This window comes from Myotis davidii, unplaced genomic scaffold (assembly GCF_000327345.1).
Source record: "Myotis davidii unplaced genomic scaffold, ASM32734v1 scaffold1298, whole genome shotgun sequence".
Taxonomy (NCBI): domain Eukaryota; kingdom Metazoa; phylum Chordata; class Mammalia; order Chiroptera; family Vespertilionidae; genus Myotis; species Myotis davidii.
This window is the reverse complement of record NW_006288972.1, coordinates 359,685-374,295: the sequence shown is the minus strand read 5'-3', so window position 1 is coordinate 374,295 and position 14,611 is coordinate 359,685. Positions and strand designations below refer to the sequence as shown.

At 40.4% G+C, this 14,611-nt stretch overlaps 1 protein-coding gene and 1 long non-coding RNA gene across 2 annotated transcripts; both read right to left on the bottom strand.

Moving 5' to 3' along the window:
• Positions 1-375: 375 nt before the first annotated feature.
• Positions 376-1,861, bottom strand: GIMAP4 (GTPase, IMAP family member 4; the record flags this gene model as incomplete). Its single annotated transcript, XM_015562284.1, has 1 exon — positions 376-1,861. A coding segment is annotated over one exon (612 nt), but the record flags the coding sequence as incomplete, so codon positions are not given.
• Positions 1,862-1,863: 2 nt separating this feature from the next.
• On the bottom strand, positions 1,864-12,685 carry LOC107182712. The gene is made up of 3 exons (XR_001513424.1): positions 12,578-12,685; positions 5,200-5,271; positions 1,864-1,992 (listed from the first exon to the last, which is right to left on the bottom strand). It is a non-coding gene; the product is annotated as an uncharacterized LOC107182712 (long non-coding RNA).
• Positions 12,686-14,611: the final 1,926 nt, after the last annotated feature.

Below are 14,611 nucleotides of genomic sequence, written 5' to 3'. Positions count from 1 at the left end.
ATGAAACAAATAATAGAATAATTAATAAGTAAATATGCAAAAATAAACTCAAGCTATAAATCTACGCTTGCCCACCGACGTGTGTTGTGTGTGTGTATATGTGTTCAGTCATGAGAATAAGAAGGACACCTTTTCATTTCTTTCCATTTGCAGATGAACCTAGAGTGCATTTGCTAAGTGAAATAAGTCTGACCAAAGATAATAAATATTATATGATATCACTTTTTTTACTTTAAAAATCCATAGAAATGGAGAGTTGAATGGTGGTTACCAGGGGTTGGCAGATGGGGAAATGGGGAAATTTATCCCAGTGTTTATATAAGAAGTATTAGTGATATTTTCCAAGATAAAAGAAATTCCACTTTTGCACAAATATGAGAGAATAGAAAAGTTTTATTATAGTAGCAATAAGCAAACAATTGTAATGGGTGGGGGAAACTGTGTGGGAATGAAGCACCTAGCGGTAAGTAATCAAGGTGTGGAGTGATTGCAATGTGGTGGCCACAGTGAGTTTCACAAGAAAAGGACAGAACTAGTTATTCAGTGAAGTGGTTACATATATGTTGCTTAAAGACTATCCACAGAAACATCTGCATATACTGAACATTGTTCTCTTAGCTGTTGAATCTCTGTCTTTTACTCTTTTGACATTTCACTTAGTTGAGTTCTAAGAAATCTGTTTTTCAAACAACTCTTTGTTCTTCAGTGGGCAGATAATAAGGAACAATTTCAGTCTTTCCATAAGAATGTAATTCAACACATTTATGGTCATTTAGAAAGAATTCTATAAGCATCTCTAGCTATCCATTACCTAATGAAAATAATTGATTTATCTAATAGCATAGGTAAAATGATCATTATCATTCCAAAGGTAAAAATGTGAAGTAGAAGCTATAGGTGGAGATTATGTGCCAATCTAGAAATAATCTAGAGGAGAAATGGTCACTAGGGATAAATACAGAAAGCTTGGAGTCACCATCTTTTGGTCTCATGTATTCCCCTTCTCTGTGTCTAAGAAAGAGCTCAGTAGATAGGGATTATCCATACGTTCTGCTTTGGAGTTTAACAAATGGAGAATGTGTCTCTCCCTGTAGAATAAATGAAATATCCACTAATTGACAACAAGAAACTTTACTACACTCCCCAGTCCTGAGAGCTTGAGAGATAGAAACAGATTTGGGGGGAATGAGATATATGGGGAAGGAACACTTGAAAATATGCAGGAGACATAGTCAGATTTTCATTAAGCTTAATCTTCCTTGAACAGAAATGAGAATAAAAAGGAAGCAACCTTTAATGCTTCCAAGATTATGTCAAGCATCCTTTTCTGACTCTCAACTTCACTTCTGGCATTTTCCTGCCTTAAAACATAGCGACTCTCCCTTTCTGCCAATTCCCTCTTCATTTCTGCCTTGCTCTTTTCTTGCTCCAGTTTATCCTCTAGCCTTCTGATTTTTTCTTCATACTCCTTTACTAACTGCCTCTTCTCTCTCTCCAGCTCTTCTCTGAGTTGTTCTTGTATCACTTGAATTTGTTTCTGAATCTCCACCTCAGCCCTTTGGTACATCTTATTAGTATAGAATCCTCCCTCGTTCTCCATCACCATGCGCTGGACCAATTCCAGCAGCTGTGCCCTCTGATCCTCCTGTTCAGCCCCTGTTGCCTTATTGTTGAACTCACAGTGACGACCCCTGAATTGCTCTATCAGATCTTGAATGCCTTCTGGATCCTCCTTTAAGTAATCATGGAACTCCATGCCATCCAAGTCATCTTTCCGGGTGAATAAGAGAATCATGTATCTCCTAGCTTTGGGTCCAAACATTGACAGCATCTTCTCCACGGCATTTTCCTCTTCTTTGGTTTTTGCTGCAATGCTGGAATGAAATGCTTTCTTTCCAAGGATGCTGTTCCCTGAGGCACTTTTTCCTGCTCCAGTCTTACCCAGTAAGACAAGTCGCAGTTGTGAATCTCTGGGGTCTTGGTTTCTAAGCTCTGGAACATGAGGAAACAAAAAACACAGCATTAGGATTGACTTCCAACATTTCCCACTGCTAGTGCCCCGCCCACTGGTTTTTCTTTATTGCCCAATAGTGTCCTGTCTCTGAACCACCTCTGCACTCACAGGAGGTCTTTGAAACACCTGGGCCTCACCTCCCTCCTGAAGGAGGTGAGGAATGCTAGGAACTTCTCAGGAGTCCCTTAGGCTGCTCTCTCTAACCTGTGGAAGCTAAGTACCTATGGAAGAAGCTGAAAAATGGTTCAAGAGAGAACTCTGAGTTACTGCTGGTAGCTGTTCCTCATAAGCTAATGTAGGAAGTAACACAAAATCTGACTCTGGGACATCACAGTGGAAGATCCCCTTCCCTCAAATGATATCCAAAATGGACTTTTATTCTTTCCATTAAGAAGTCACGTAGGTGGTCGATTCAAGTCATCCCACCCTGAAAGGAAATAAAGGGCACATGTGCAGAAAGGCAAAGTGTTCCTTCATATTTCAATGTATGCATCCAGCTTCTCAGGGATTCTGAACCACAGGAGAACAAAATGCCTTACTTTTAATTTATGACCTAAATGTAGAAACCTAATGAAGTTTTCCTATCTTAAATTAGTATATAGAAGACTTCTATACAGAAAGTAGTGACAGTTATCTGAAACTATTCTAAAATTTCTTGATACATAAATAATAGTAATAACAACTCATACAGAGTAGCAGTAGTGGAGTTACACTTTATTAGTTTCACTTGGTTAGACATGTCTACTTCCTAGGACACCTGGAACTTAATAACAGAAGAGCATAGCCTATCACCTGATATTTAAAGATCACTCTGTCTTAAGTTAAACACCAAACCATCTATATAGGTCTTTATTCCTCTTTCCAGTCAGTATTTCTCTGCATATCTCTTCCATGTGTCTATAAAGTCAAAACCTTCAGGATTTGTTCAGCACAGACCAGGACCATAGAAGTCAACTGACAAGCACATCTGAGAGCCTATTTCTCCCTGAAGGAAGACCTTGTCAGCACAGCCCTTGAGTAAGACTGACATTTGCAGGAGGAAACCTGGATTACAATGATTTGTCTCTTTGAGTCAATGCATACATCACCACACTGACAATATTGCTGACATGATTGTAGACTCCATTTTATTTTTCAGAGATATCATCACTATTTACCCAGTTCCTCAGACAAAACTGGGAATCTCCCTGGATTCCTCTCTTTCCCATACCTTCCAGATCTGACCCATTGGCAAGTTCACAAATCTGACCGCTTCTCTCCATTTGAAGACCATCATACTAGCCCAAGCTACCATCACCATCAATGACTCAGCAGTCCCCTAAGTGGTTTCTTTAGTTCTGTTGTGCCCTCTTTTTCTATTCTGTACATTGGAATGATTTTTCAAAAATTTCAATCAAACAAAAGAGAGATTTTGCAGAACTCCCCACTCTGGCTTCCAAAAAATAGGTAGTTATTCCCTATCACCCACACACTTTATAGTGATTCTGTTGCTAATGCAAGGATTAGAAAAACCATTCCTAAGGCAGAGTATCCCACATTTGATAACCAGAATTCTGCAATGAGAGAAGTATATTTCCAGAAGCTGAGAGCAGTGGCTACAAGATGGCTAAGGTGAAGAGAAAATGTGGGTGGGATCAGATTATTACTTAGTTAGCACCACAGTGGAAAACTCCAACCTAAGGATATCCTGAGGGCATTAGATGACCATCCAGAGAGAAGTAGGAAAATAATGGAAAGTGAAATGAAAAGTCACCAAAGGCCAGCTCCAATATTGCAACAATTTGCCAATGCTGATAGCATATGGCAGTCTGTGTGATAGACTGCAGATATGGCCATGTATTAATCCCAGGTCTGTACACAAGCCTCTTGAGCATGTGGATTTGCAGCTCCTCCCACAAGGTGCTGAGTCTGTTTCTCCACCCTTTGCAACTGGTTGGGCCCTGTGACTTGGTCTGGGCAATAGGGCAGTAGAAGCATGATTCTAGTACACCCCAAAAGTGCTGATGCCCTGTAGCTTGATGTCTCTTGCTCTTCAGAACCCTGAAACTGATTGATGACGAATGACTCAAGACCCAGTCATTCCTATCACCCTATTCTTGCCAAGAACCTGCTAACCACCAGACATGGCAATGGGACTATCCATTCGAAAGTATCCAGTTGCTGGATCTTGAGAGTATTACCGGTATGCTAAGTGAAATAAATCAGATGAACAAAGGACAAGAGCTATATGATTTCACTTATACATGGGATATAAAATAGAAAGCAACAAGGGAACAAACAATACACATAAACAAACAAACTCATAGTCGCAGGCAACAAAATGGCAGTTACCAGAGGGAGTGAGGGGTGGGAAGAGGTTGAAGCAGGTAAAGGGGGCGAAATATATGGTGATGGAAGGAGACAATTCTATATATTATAGAATTGTACACCTGAAACTTATATAATGTTATTAATCAATGTCACCCCAATTAATTTAATCTGAAAAAAAAGATTATCCAGCTGTGTACTGAACCACCAGCTTAGCACCGGTGCATGAGCAAGTCTGGCTGAGATGAGCCCAGTTGCCCAGATCCAAAAACTTCCAATCTATCTACCAAATTGATTGCCAAAAAAATGGTTGAGGTTTTAGGGTACTAAGTTGTGGTGTGGTGTGGTACCAAACCAGCAAAAAATCAATTGATATAGTTGATTTCTATAGATAAGGAAGTAAAAGGAGGGTTGCATGAGAAACTGAGTGAGCGAGTCTATTGGTTGGTTTCTACCTCCAAATGGATTCTACCTCCAAAACATGCCTCCAGGAGCAGGGAAATTAAGACCTGAATTAATCAATTCCTCTCACATTCCTCCAGTTGAAGAGAGGCTGAAGAGAGTGGCAGAGAGACAACCAGAGATGCTACCACTGGCCTTTCTGGTGTGTCCACATTGTTGAACTAGGAAATAAGAAACCTTATTATCCTGCGATCAATCAGGATACTTTAACCTCTCTTCCTCTTAGAGGTTATGCTGTGTCATGAGGAGACAGTGCAGAGATTTGTGAGAAAAACTGAGTCAATTAAGAGAAAATAAGAAATGGGGTTGGAAATATTTTGTTCTTGCTCGGATGAAAACTGGCAGAGAGGACAGGATAACCCACTGCCAGGTTCCCTCCATCCCATCTGGTCTGGGAAACCCAAGCACCCTCTCACCATGGCCGGTCCTGGATTCACTGAAGTTGTAAGGAGTACTGTCCAGTTGAGCTGCCATCACAGTTTGAATTTCTGTAGATAAGAAACAGAACTCATTTTAAGGAAATGGATAGTAACTGAAAACCAAAACCGCATGCAGCCAACAGTTTTTTCTATTTTCCATAAAGTTGCTACTTGATTTCATCTTCCCTGTTTCCCAATACTTCTCAACTCCCCAGTGTCAGTTTCGTTTTCACTTGTTACTTCTTCTCTACACAAACATATTTCAAGTGCTTCCTCAGCTCTGGTTCTGGACGCCCATTCCCCTCCATTGAGTAAATTATTGCTTTGGATGCCATTTGTATGTACTCATAGCCTAGACCCTCTTCAGTATTTTGAACTTTCATATCCCATTCAACTTCCCCATTGGGCAAGTTCATGGGCATCTCAAACAAAACTCGACAAAAATGGAGCTTTTGACCATCTCCCAACCCCAAAACCTAGACCATGTAAATGATTCTGCCCCCATTTTGGTAGATGCCGACACCATTCAGCCAGTGACAGCTGCAGAACCTTGGGGTCAGCTTCGTCTCCTCTCTCCCCACTTGCTCCTAAGTCTACCATCAAATCCTATGGATTTTAACTCCAAAACATGTAAAATTATCTATTATTCCCACCTTTATCCTAATCCAAGCCACTTTTATTTGTTTGCCATGTTTACAGACTCCTAACCAATCATTTCATCTTCAATCCTTTTTCTGCTCTATAATCAAGTGCTTTTTTAAAACTAAATTTTGTTTTTTATTTCCTCCAGTGCCTCTCACCCAAGCACCATTACAAATTATATATATATACTAGAGGCCCGGTGCACAAAAATCTGTGCACTCGGGGGGAAGGGGGGTCCCTCAGCCTGGCCTGTGACCCCTCGGGAGATAACGACCTGCTGGCTTAGGCCTGCTCCCGGGTGGCAGAGGGAAGGCCCAATCCCTAGGTGCAGCTCCTGGTCAGGCTCAGTGCAGAGCTGATTGAGGAGTTGGGGCACCGCCCCTGTCATGCACAGAGCAGGGCAGATCGGGAGGTTGCGATGCCACCCTCAGTCACGCTCAGGGTAGGGCCAATTGGGGGGTTTGATAGAAGCTAAACCAAACCCCAGAAACCTGCCGGGCTTCAGCCAGCAGGATCGCAACATTGTTTCAAATACAGAAGGTAAACAAAGGCCAGAAACCTGCTTTCATCATCCCCTGCTTTCAGCAGTGACCCTAAAGGAAACACTAGATTAATTTAATTGATATTTACAAAACATTTCATCCCAAAGTTACAAACATACACTCTTCTCAAGTGAACATGGATTATTCTCAAAGACAGAGACACAAAATAAGTCTCTACAAGTTCAAGATAATTGAAATCATATTAAGTATCTTCTCGGATGACAATGGCATGAAACTAGAATCAAATACAATAAAAACATTCAAAAACATTCAAACCCATGGAGTCTAAGCAATGAATGAGTTACCAAATAAATCAAAAAAGGAAGGAAAAAACTTTCTGGAAACTATAATGAAAATTAACAAACAACAGCCCAAAATCTATGAGACATTGCAAAAGCAGTCCTGAGTTGGAAGTTCATAGCATTCTAGTCCTACCTCAAAAAGAAGGAAAAAGTTCTAATAAAATATTTACACTACAGCTAAAATAACTAGAAAGAGAACATCAAGAAAATCCCAGAGTAAGCAGAAGGAAGGAATTAATAAATATCAGGCAAGAAATATGTCACAGAGACTAAAAAAAATGTACAAAACATCAATGAAACCAAGAGCTGGCTCTTGAAAAGATAAACGAGATTGATGAACCTTTTGACAGACTCCTCAAGAAACAAAGAAAGCGGACCTAAATAAGACAAGTGAGAAATGAAAGAGGTGAAGTAACAACCTACACCACAGAAATACAAATATGAACAACTATATACCAATAAGCTGAACAACCTGAATGAAATGGAAAAATTCCCAGAAAAATACAATCTTCCAAAACTGAATCAAAAAGAATCAGAAAACCTGAATAGGCCAATAACAACTGATGAAATTAAAGAAGTATTTTTAAAAACTCACAACTAACAAAATCTCTGCTCCAGATGGCTTCACATGGGAGTTTTACCAAACATTCAAAAAAGAACTAATACCTATCCTCCTCAAATAATTCCAAAAAATCCAAGAGGAAGAAAGACTTCTAACTGCTTTTTTATGAGGCCAATATTACCCTCATTCCCAAACCAGATAAAGACACCACAAAGAAATAAAATTATAGGTCAATATCTCTGATGAACATGGATGCTAAAACCCTCAACAAAATATTAGCAAATTGGATCCAGCAATATATTTAAAACATCATATACCATGACCAAGTGGAATTATTCCAGAGATGCAAGACTGGTATAGTATTTGCAAATCAATAAATGCAATGCATCACTTAAACAAATTGAAAGACAAAAATCACATATCATATCAATAGATGCAGAAAAAGCTTTTGACAAAATCTTACACCCATTTTTGATGACAACTCTCCACAAAAAGGGAATACAGGGATCATACCTCAACATGATAAAGGCCACATATGAACCCTAGTTAGTGAAATGTATTTACTCTACTTCATCAATTATAACAAGTGTATCACACCAACAAAGACATTAACAATGGGGGAACTGAGGAGGACAGAGGGAGCATAAGGGATATCTCTCACTTTCTGCTCAAATTTTCTGTAAACCTAACATTGCTCTAAAAAATAAAATCTAACACCTAGAAATTGATGGCATTTTTATATAACAATAATGAAATCTCAGAAAGAGAAACTAAACAAACAATCCCTTTTACCATTGTAATAAAAAAAATTAAGATACTTAGGAATAAACTTAACCAAAGAGGTAAAAGACCTGTTCTCACAAAACTACAGCACGCTAATAAAAAGAGATAGAGGAATTTAATCAGGAGGAGGAAGATACTGTGTGCATGGATTCATAGAATTAACATGATGTCCATACTACCCAAAGCAATCTGTAGATTCCATTTAATCCCTATTAAAATATTAACTAAATAGATATAGAACAAATGCTAAAAATATTCATATGGAACCAAAAAAAGATTGCTAATGGCTGTAGAAATCTTGAGAAAGAAGATGGTGGGATCACAATTCTGCATATCAAGTTCTACTACAAAACCACTGTAATCCAATCTGCTTTGTACTGGCACAGAACAGGCATATAGATAAATGGAACAGAGCAGAGAACTCAGAAATGGACCGAAGCCATTATGCTCAGTTAATATTTGACATAGGAGGCAAGAACATACAATGGAGTCAAGAGAGTCTCATCAATAAATGGTGTTGGAAAAAAATGGACAAGTACATACAAAAATGAAGCTAGACCACCAATTTACACCATACACACGAATAAACTCAAAATGATCAAAAGACCTAAATGTAAATTGTGAAACCATAAAAATCCTTGTAGAAAATATACAAGCAAAATCTCAGACATCACACATAGCAGAATTTTCAGATACATGGCCTAAGGTAAGAGGAACAAAGGAAAAATTATTCAAATTAGACTAGAGTAAATTTAAAACCTTCTGTACATGAAAAGAAACATGTATCAAATTGAAAAGTGAACCCATATTATGGGAGAGAAATATATAATGATAAAGGGTTAATATCCTAAATATATAAAATACTCATACAACTCAACGGAAGGAAGACAAAGAACCCCATTAAAAAATGGACAGAAGACCTGTCTAGATATTTCTCCAAAGAAGACATACAAATGACCAAGAGACCTATGTAAAAATGCTCAGCAATAACTCATTATCAGAGACATGCAAATTAAAATGGCAATGAGTTGTCACCTCACACCTGCCAGAATGGCTAACATTAACAGGTCCCAGTCCTAAACCAGACCCCCATCCCAGGGTACCAGAGCTGTGAAAGCAGGTCCTGGTAACTTCAGGCTGTATAAACCAGCCAGGATTGTGACTGAGTGACATGGGGCTGCTAGAGACCAGGTATTGCTCTTAAAGGACCAGTGCACAAACTTACTCAGACTTGATCCCTCAGGCTTCAGACTTTGTTAAAATCTCTGAAGAAAGCAGCAGCTCATGTCAGCATGCCCCAAACCTTCAATAAAAAGCCTAAGAATCAGCACTAGCACCAGCCTGCCTTACATCACAGCTGGGCCTCGCCTGGGTACTTCACAAGTCCAATACAGAGAGCAGCCATCTACAGACTTCTTTGCAGTCCCTGTTGAGTGGCACCAGAGCCAGTGCACCTGGTGGACAGCTTCAGACCATACCAGATTACAACTCTACACATTATAAGTAACACACTAAAGTGGCAGACTCAGTGAGAAACAAAGCCCCACTGAAGCAAGTTCTATTCCCTACGGGTGTGTCCTGTACAGCTTCTCTTCCACTGTAGTCACAGCTGGTCCTCACATCCAATTGGCCCGGAGGTCAATTCATCCAGGGACACCAACAGCAATCTAGGTTCAACTACAAGACTGTGGACACAGCCCACACAAGAGCACACCTAGAGTGCCCAGTTCAGGTGAGTGGGGAAATTTAGCCACCGGATCCTACAGGACATCTACTACACAAGGCCAATCTACCAATTACAAGAGACATAAGAGCTCCACACAATACATAGAAATAAATCCAAAATGTAGAGACAAAGAAACATGTCACAAATGAAAGAGATTCAAGCAAGCAAACTACTGAATACAGAGTGCAAAACCATGGTTATAAGGTTACTCAAGGATCTTAATAAGAGCTTCAAGGGACTCAAAGAAAGCATCAAAGAGCGTTAGTGACACTTTCAAGGACCTCAGTGAGAATGTCAATGAATACATATCTATTAACAATTGAATCTATGAATCAAAATAAACCAATAAGAAATCTAATAAAGAAAATAAACTGATGAATAAAATAGAATAAGAGTCATGGAAACATGAAACAAATGAAGGAACCTCAGAGGGAAGGGAGAAGGTGGGGCAGAAAGAGATTGACCAAAGATCTTACATGCATATATGCATTAACTATGGACACAGACAATAGGGTGGTGAAGACAAGGGGTGGGGTGGGAACCAGGTGTATGGAGACCAATATGGGGAAAAGTGGAACATCTATAATACTCTCAAAAATAAAGATTTAAAAAAAAGGAAAGAAGAAAAAGAAAAAGCTACCACATTTGGGTGGTACAACATCTTATAAAATTAAACATGCAAAGCAGCTATCCCTCTTCTAGAAATTTTCTTAATTGAAATAAAAATGTAGATTTGTATGTGAATGCCTTCTTATTATAATATTATTATAATATTCATAATAGCTCACACTGGAAGCACCCAAATGTTCTTCAACTGCTGAATGAATAAACAAATATTGGTATATGCATATTGTTGTGGGTTAAATTGTGCCCCTAAAAGTATATGTTAGAGTTTTTACACCTGAAACCTCAGAATGTGTTATTTGAAAATAGGTCCTTTGGAGATATACCATAATTTGTTCAGATGGGGTCATACTGGAAAATAAATACAATCAGTTCACTCACTTCTTCACCATCAAAAACAGAAAATCAGGAAATCTTCTACCCATCTCTGTCTCCAGGTAAACTGACCTGGGACCTGTACCCTAATTTATCTTGCTCTGGAAATAGACATTGCCCCTAATAGTCCTTTGAGGTTCCTCTCACCACTTACACATGGACCACGAGAGACATCGTCATCCTTCCTCTCCTTGCTGGCCTAGGATAGCTACAGGCCTAGGCACTGAGGGATTGGCGAGCTCCCTTTCCTGCTATCAGAGCCTATCCAAAGATCTTGCAGATAGCCTAGAGGAAATTTCCCAAAATGTTGTCTCAGTCCAGGACAAGACAGATTCATTGGAAGCAGCTACCCTCCAAAATCAGAGAGGACTTGACCTCCTCACAACTGAGAAAGGGGGGTTATGCATATTCCTAAACCCCCGCCTCCTCCTCCCCACCAATGCTCTTCCTGGCACACATCTTTGGCCTGTGCATCCTAAGAGACCTTTCCTTCTTCCTCCAAAACCACATTCATGTAATCACTAATAGACCCATAGGGGAAATGATGCTATTTCAGACCTACACTAGATATCATCCCCTCCCTCAATCACTGATTAATTAGGGACATCTCTACACCACACTTAAGCATGAAGAAGGTACAGAAGTCTGAGATCGGCCTCCCTCATCAACCCCAGCTCACAGAAGAAAAAGAAAAGCTAGAATATTAGGCATATTCTATACCTATCCCCTGTGATAAGTTTCTCCCCTGCACTCAGTATTTTTCCATTGTGCCCCACTTGGGGCTCCTGCCCTCTCTGTGACTATCCTGTTATTCTCATTTAATGTGTTACAAGACACAGCTCAATAAAAATTTTATCCTGTGTAATGAAACCACTATCGAATATTCTATACTAAGCACCCTGATAAGTGTCTTATACATTATCTCATGTACTGTCCCAAAATGCTAATTTTATTTTTCTAACTTTTAAAATAAGGACATTGATGTGGCTCAAAAATACTTAGACATTTGCCCACGGTCACGGTGCCAACAGTTAACAGGCAGAGAAGGGATCCAATTCAAAGTCCGTCTGACTACCACTTCCCCACCAACCACTGCACACAATAGCCTCTTCTTAGTTTCTTCTCAGGCCCATGATTCTAAAATCCCATAGAGTAAGAGTTAAATCAAGAGAGGACAGGGAAGGAAGTCCACACTCTTTACAGAATGGAGAACTGGCAGGAAGCCTGTAACTAGGGAAGTTAACAGGAGGGTTTCACATACATTGTTCCTCCAGAATAGCCAACCCTCTCCCCGCAACACACCCTCCTCACTTGACATGTCACACTACTGGGGTCACAGTTTCTACTAAATGATGGGAAGGATTCAGCAACCTGCAGTTTAGATTTCCTCTGCCCTTAGTGATGTGGGCAACCTGTAGAGTCATAACACCCTGCGATCCTGCTTCTTTTTCAGTAAAAAGAGGGAGTTAGACAGGGTTGTCTCTAAATTGCCTTTGAGCTCTAAAGAACTGCCTTGGGGGCACTCATTTCCTATCCAGGGAAGAGGAGGGCTTGTCAGGCAGCCCTCAGTGTCTATCACAGCAGCAAATGCATGAAGGTGCACAAGTCAGCACAAATGTGCCCTGTTCAATATGAGACATGTAGCATTGTGCTAATAAAGCTCCTGACTCCCCTCTCTACCCTCTGCCACTACCCTCTGAAAGCAACCCTCCACACTGTGTTGCTGGCACAGAACCTGGTCCCTCCATGATCTGCACACTCCCTGAGCTTACTGCCCTTATACTTCAGCCACTCAGGGCCAATTCTCAGCCAGACTCACCTTCTTTACAACCAGTTGATGAGTTCTCAGGTTTTCTCCAAAGAATCTCATAGGGTGTAGGCTTTTGCTTTGACTGTGAGGATGAAGTGTTTGCGCCCTCTTAACCCGCTGAGTCAGGAAGCACATATTGGGTGGAGCCAGTGGAGGAACTGTTTGCCTTTAAAGAGACAGTCATATTGCCCCTAATTTGGTGGGTGCTTCAGATTTGCCAAATTGAAACCTTTTTCTGCTTGTGCCCAATCTCACACCCAAATTTCCAAAGCTATATTCGGTATTTTGGGTTATAGTGGTGAATCCAAAAGGCCATTATTAAATGACCTAAACCTTGCCCAGAAAGCCAGGCACAGTGTCTGTCACCTTCCCTGGTGTAGTGGGAGACTGTGGGATCATTCTAGAAGAAGAAAGTCGGCTTATGATTTCGTGAATCCTTGAGTGTTCACTGGAGATTGTACAATATGGGTTTTGAGTCTAGTCTTCGAGGAGGATCTCAAGTTACTCATTCAGAAATTAACAGGACTCAAGTACAAAGTCAAAAGAGTCCAAACCACTAAGAATCAAGAAAAGAGGAAGAGGAGGCCTAGAAAATGTCTTCAGTGACCACACAGGCTCTTTGGTTTTTTTCATATGGTTCTTGCAAGATTGAAAGCCTGTATGACCTAACAAGTAAATAGGCACCTGGGGTGTGGATGCAACTTTCCCTCCAAACCTTCCTACCTTCTCCCACCCCAGGTCCAGACAGAGTCAATTTATCCTAGATTTACCAGTGGATGGATGCAACAGCCTCTGGAAATTGTTTTCAAGAGAGGCAATCTGTCAACACTCCTACTGTTGACATGATAATCTAGATGTCTGTTGCATCACTATGAAAATATTGATTTTTTTATTATATATTTGGGCTCACTAGGTTGAGAATTTATTTTTTTTAATATATTTTATTGATTTTTTACAAAGAGGAAGGGAGTGAGATAGAGAGTTAGAAACATCAATGAGAGAGAAACATCAACCAGCTGCCTCCTGCCCCCCCGCCAATGGGGATGTGCCCGCAACCAACGTACATGCCCTTGACTGGAATCGAACCTGGGACTCTTTTAGTCCACAGGCCGACACTCTATCCACTGAGCCAAACCGGTCAGGGCACTAGGTTGAGAATTTAAATCAGGCAATATTTAAGCTTGAGGGTAGGTACTAAAAGGACCATATGTGGCAGGAAGTAGTAGACAATAGGGTGACTACCAATGGAGGGAAGCAGCTGGATTTGGAAATGATGGTATTAATGACCATATCATTGGACCAATTATTATAGTTAATGACTTGAGTCATGTTGAAGGGCCCCAGGTGAAAGTTTTTCAACTTCCAATAAAGGCACAGAACAGGACCAGCTACACAATTTGCAAGGACTGGCACAAAAGGAAAATTCCAGGTCCTTTGTTCAAAACTTATGAAGAATTTCAAGATGACATTACAGAGCATTAAACCTTGTGAGGGGCCCCTCTAAACACAGAGCCCTGAGAAACCCTAAAGGTCACACACCAGGAAGTTCACCTTGACAGGCTTCATATAGATGAGTTAAGAGCAGAGCCAAAACCACATTTCTTGCTCAAAATATCTCTACCATCGCTTAGTTTCATTTCACTGTCCATATTCTTTGAATGAAACTTGTCCTACCAGAAGCTTCTTGGATTTTTCCTGATCAACTAATTGATTACACTCAAGTACACTGTTAAGTTCTTTAAAGGGAAGAGGAAAGTGATTGAGATGAAATCCATAGATACAAAGGGAATAGGATGCAGATCTTGAATGGTTACAGTCTTCAGGTCATTGGCCATGGTGGATCATCTGGAAAACAGCTCCAACCACTGAACCCTAAATTAGGAATGACCACCCTCTAGATTCTAGAAGACTTGTGGTAGGAGTATTGCCCCCTGTCTCTCCTGTGCTGTTCGCTTGGCCATGCCACTCATCATTAGGAGCTCCTTTCCACATCCAGCTCTGCTGTGAGCCACCTGTCTCTCTGCTGCTGGTCCCCACCTGCAA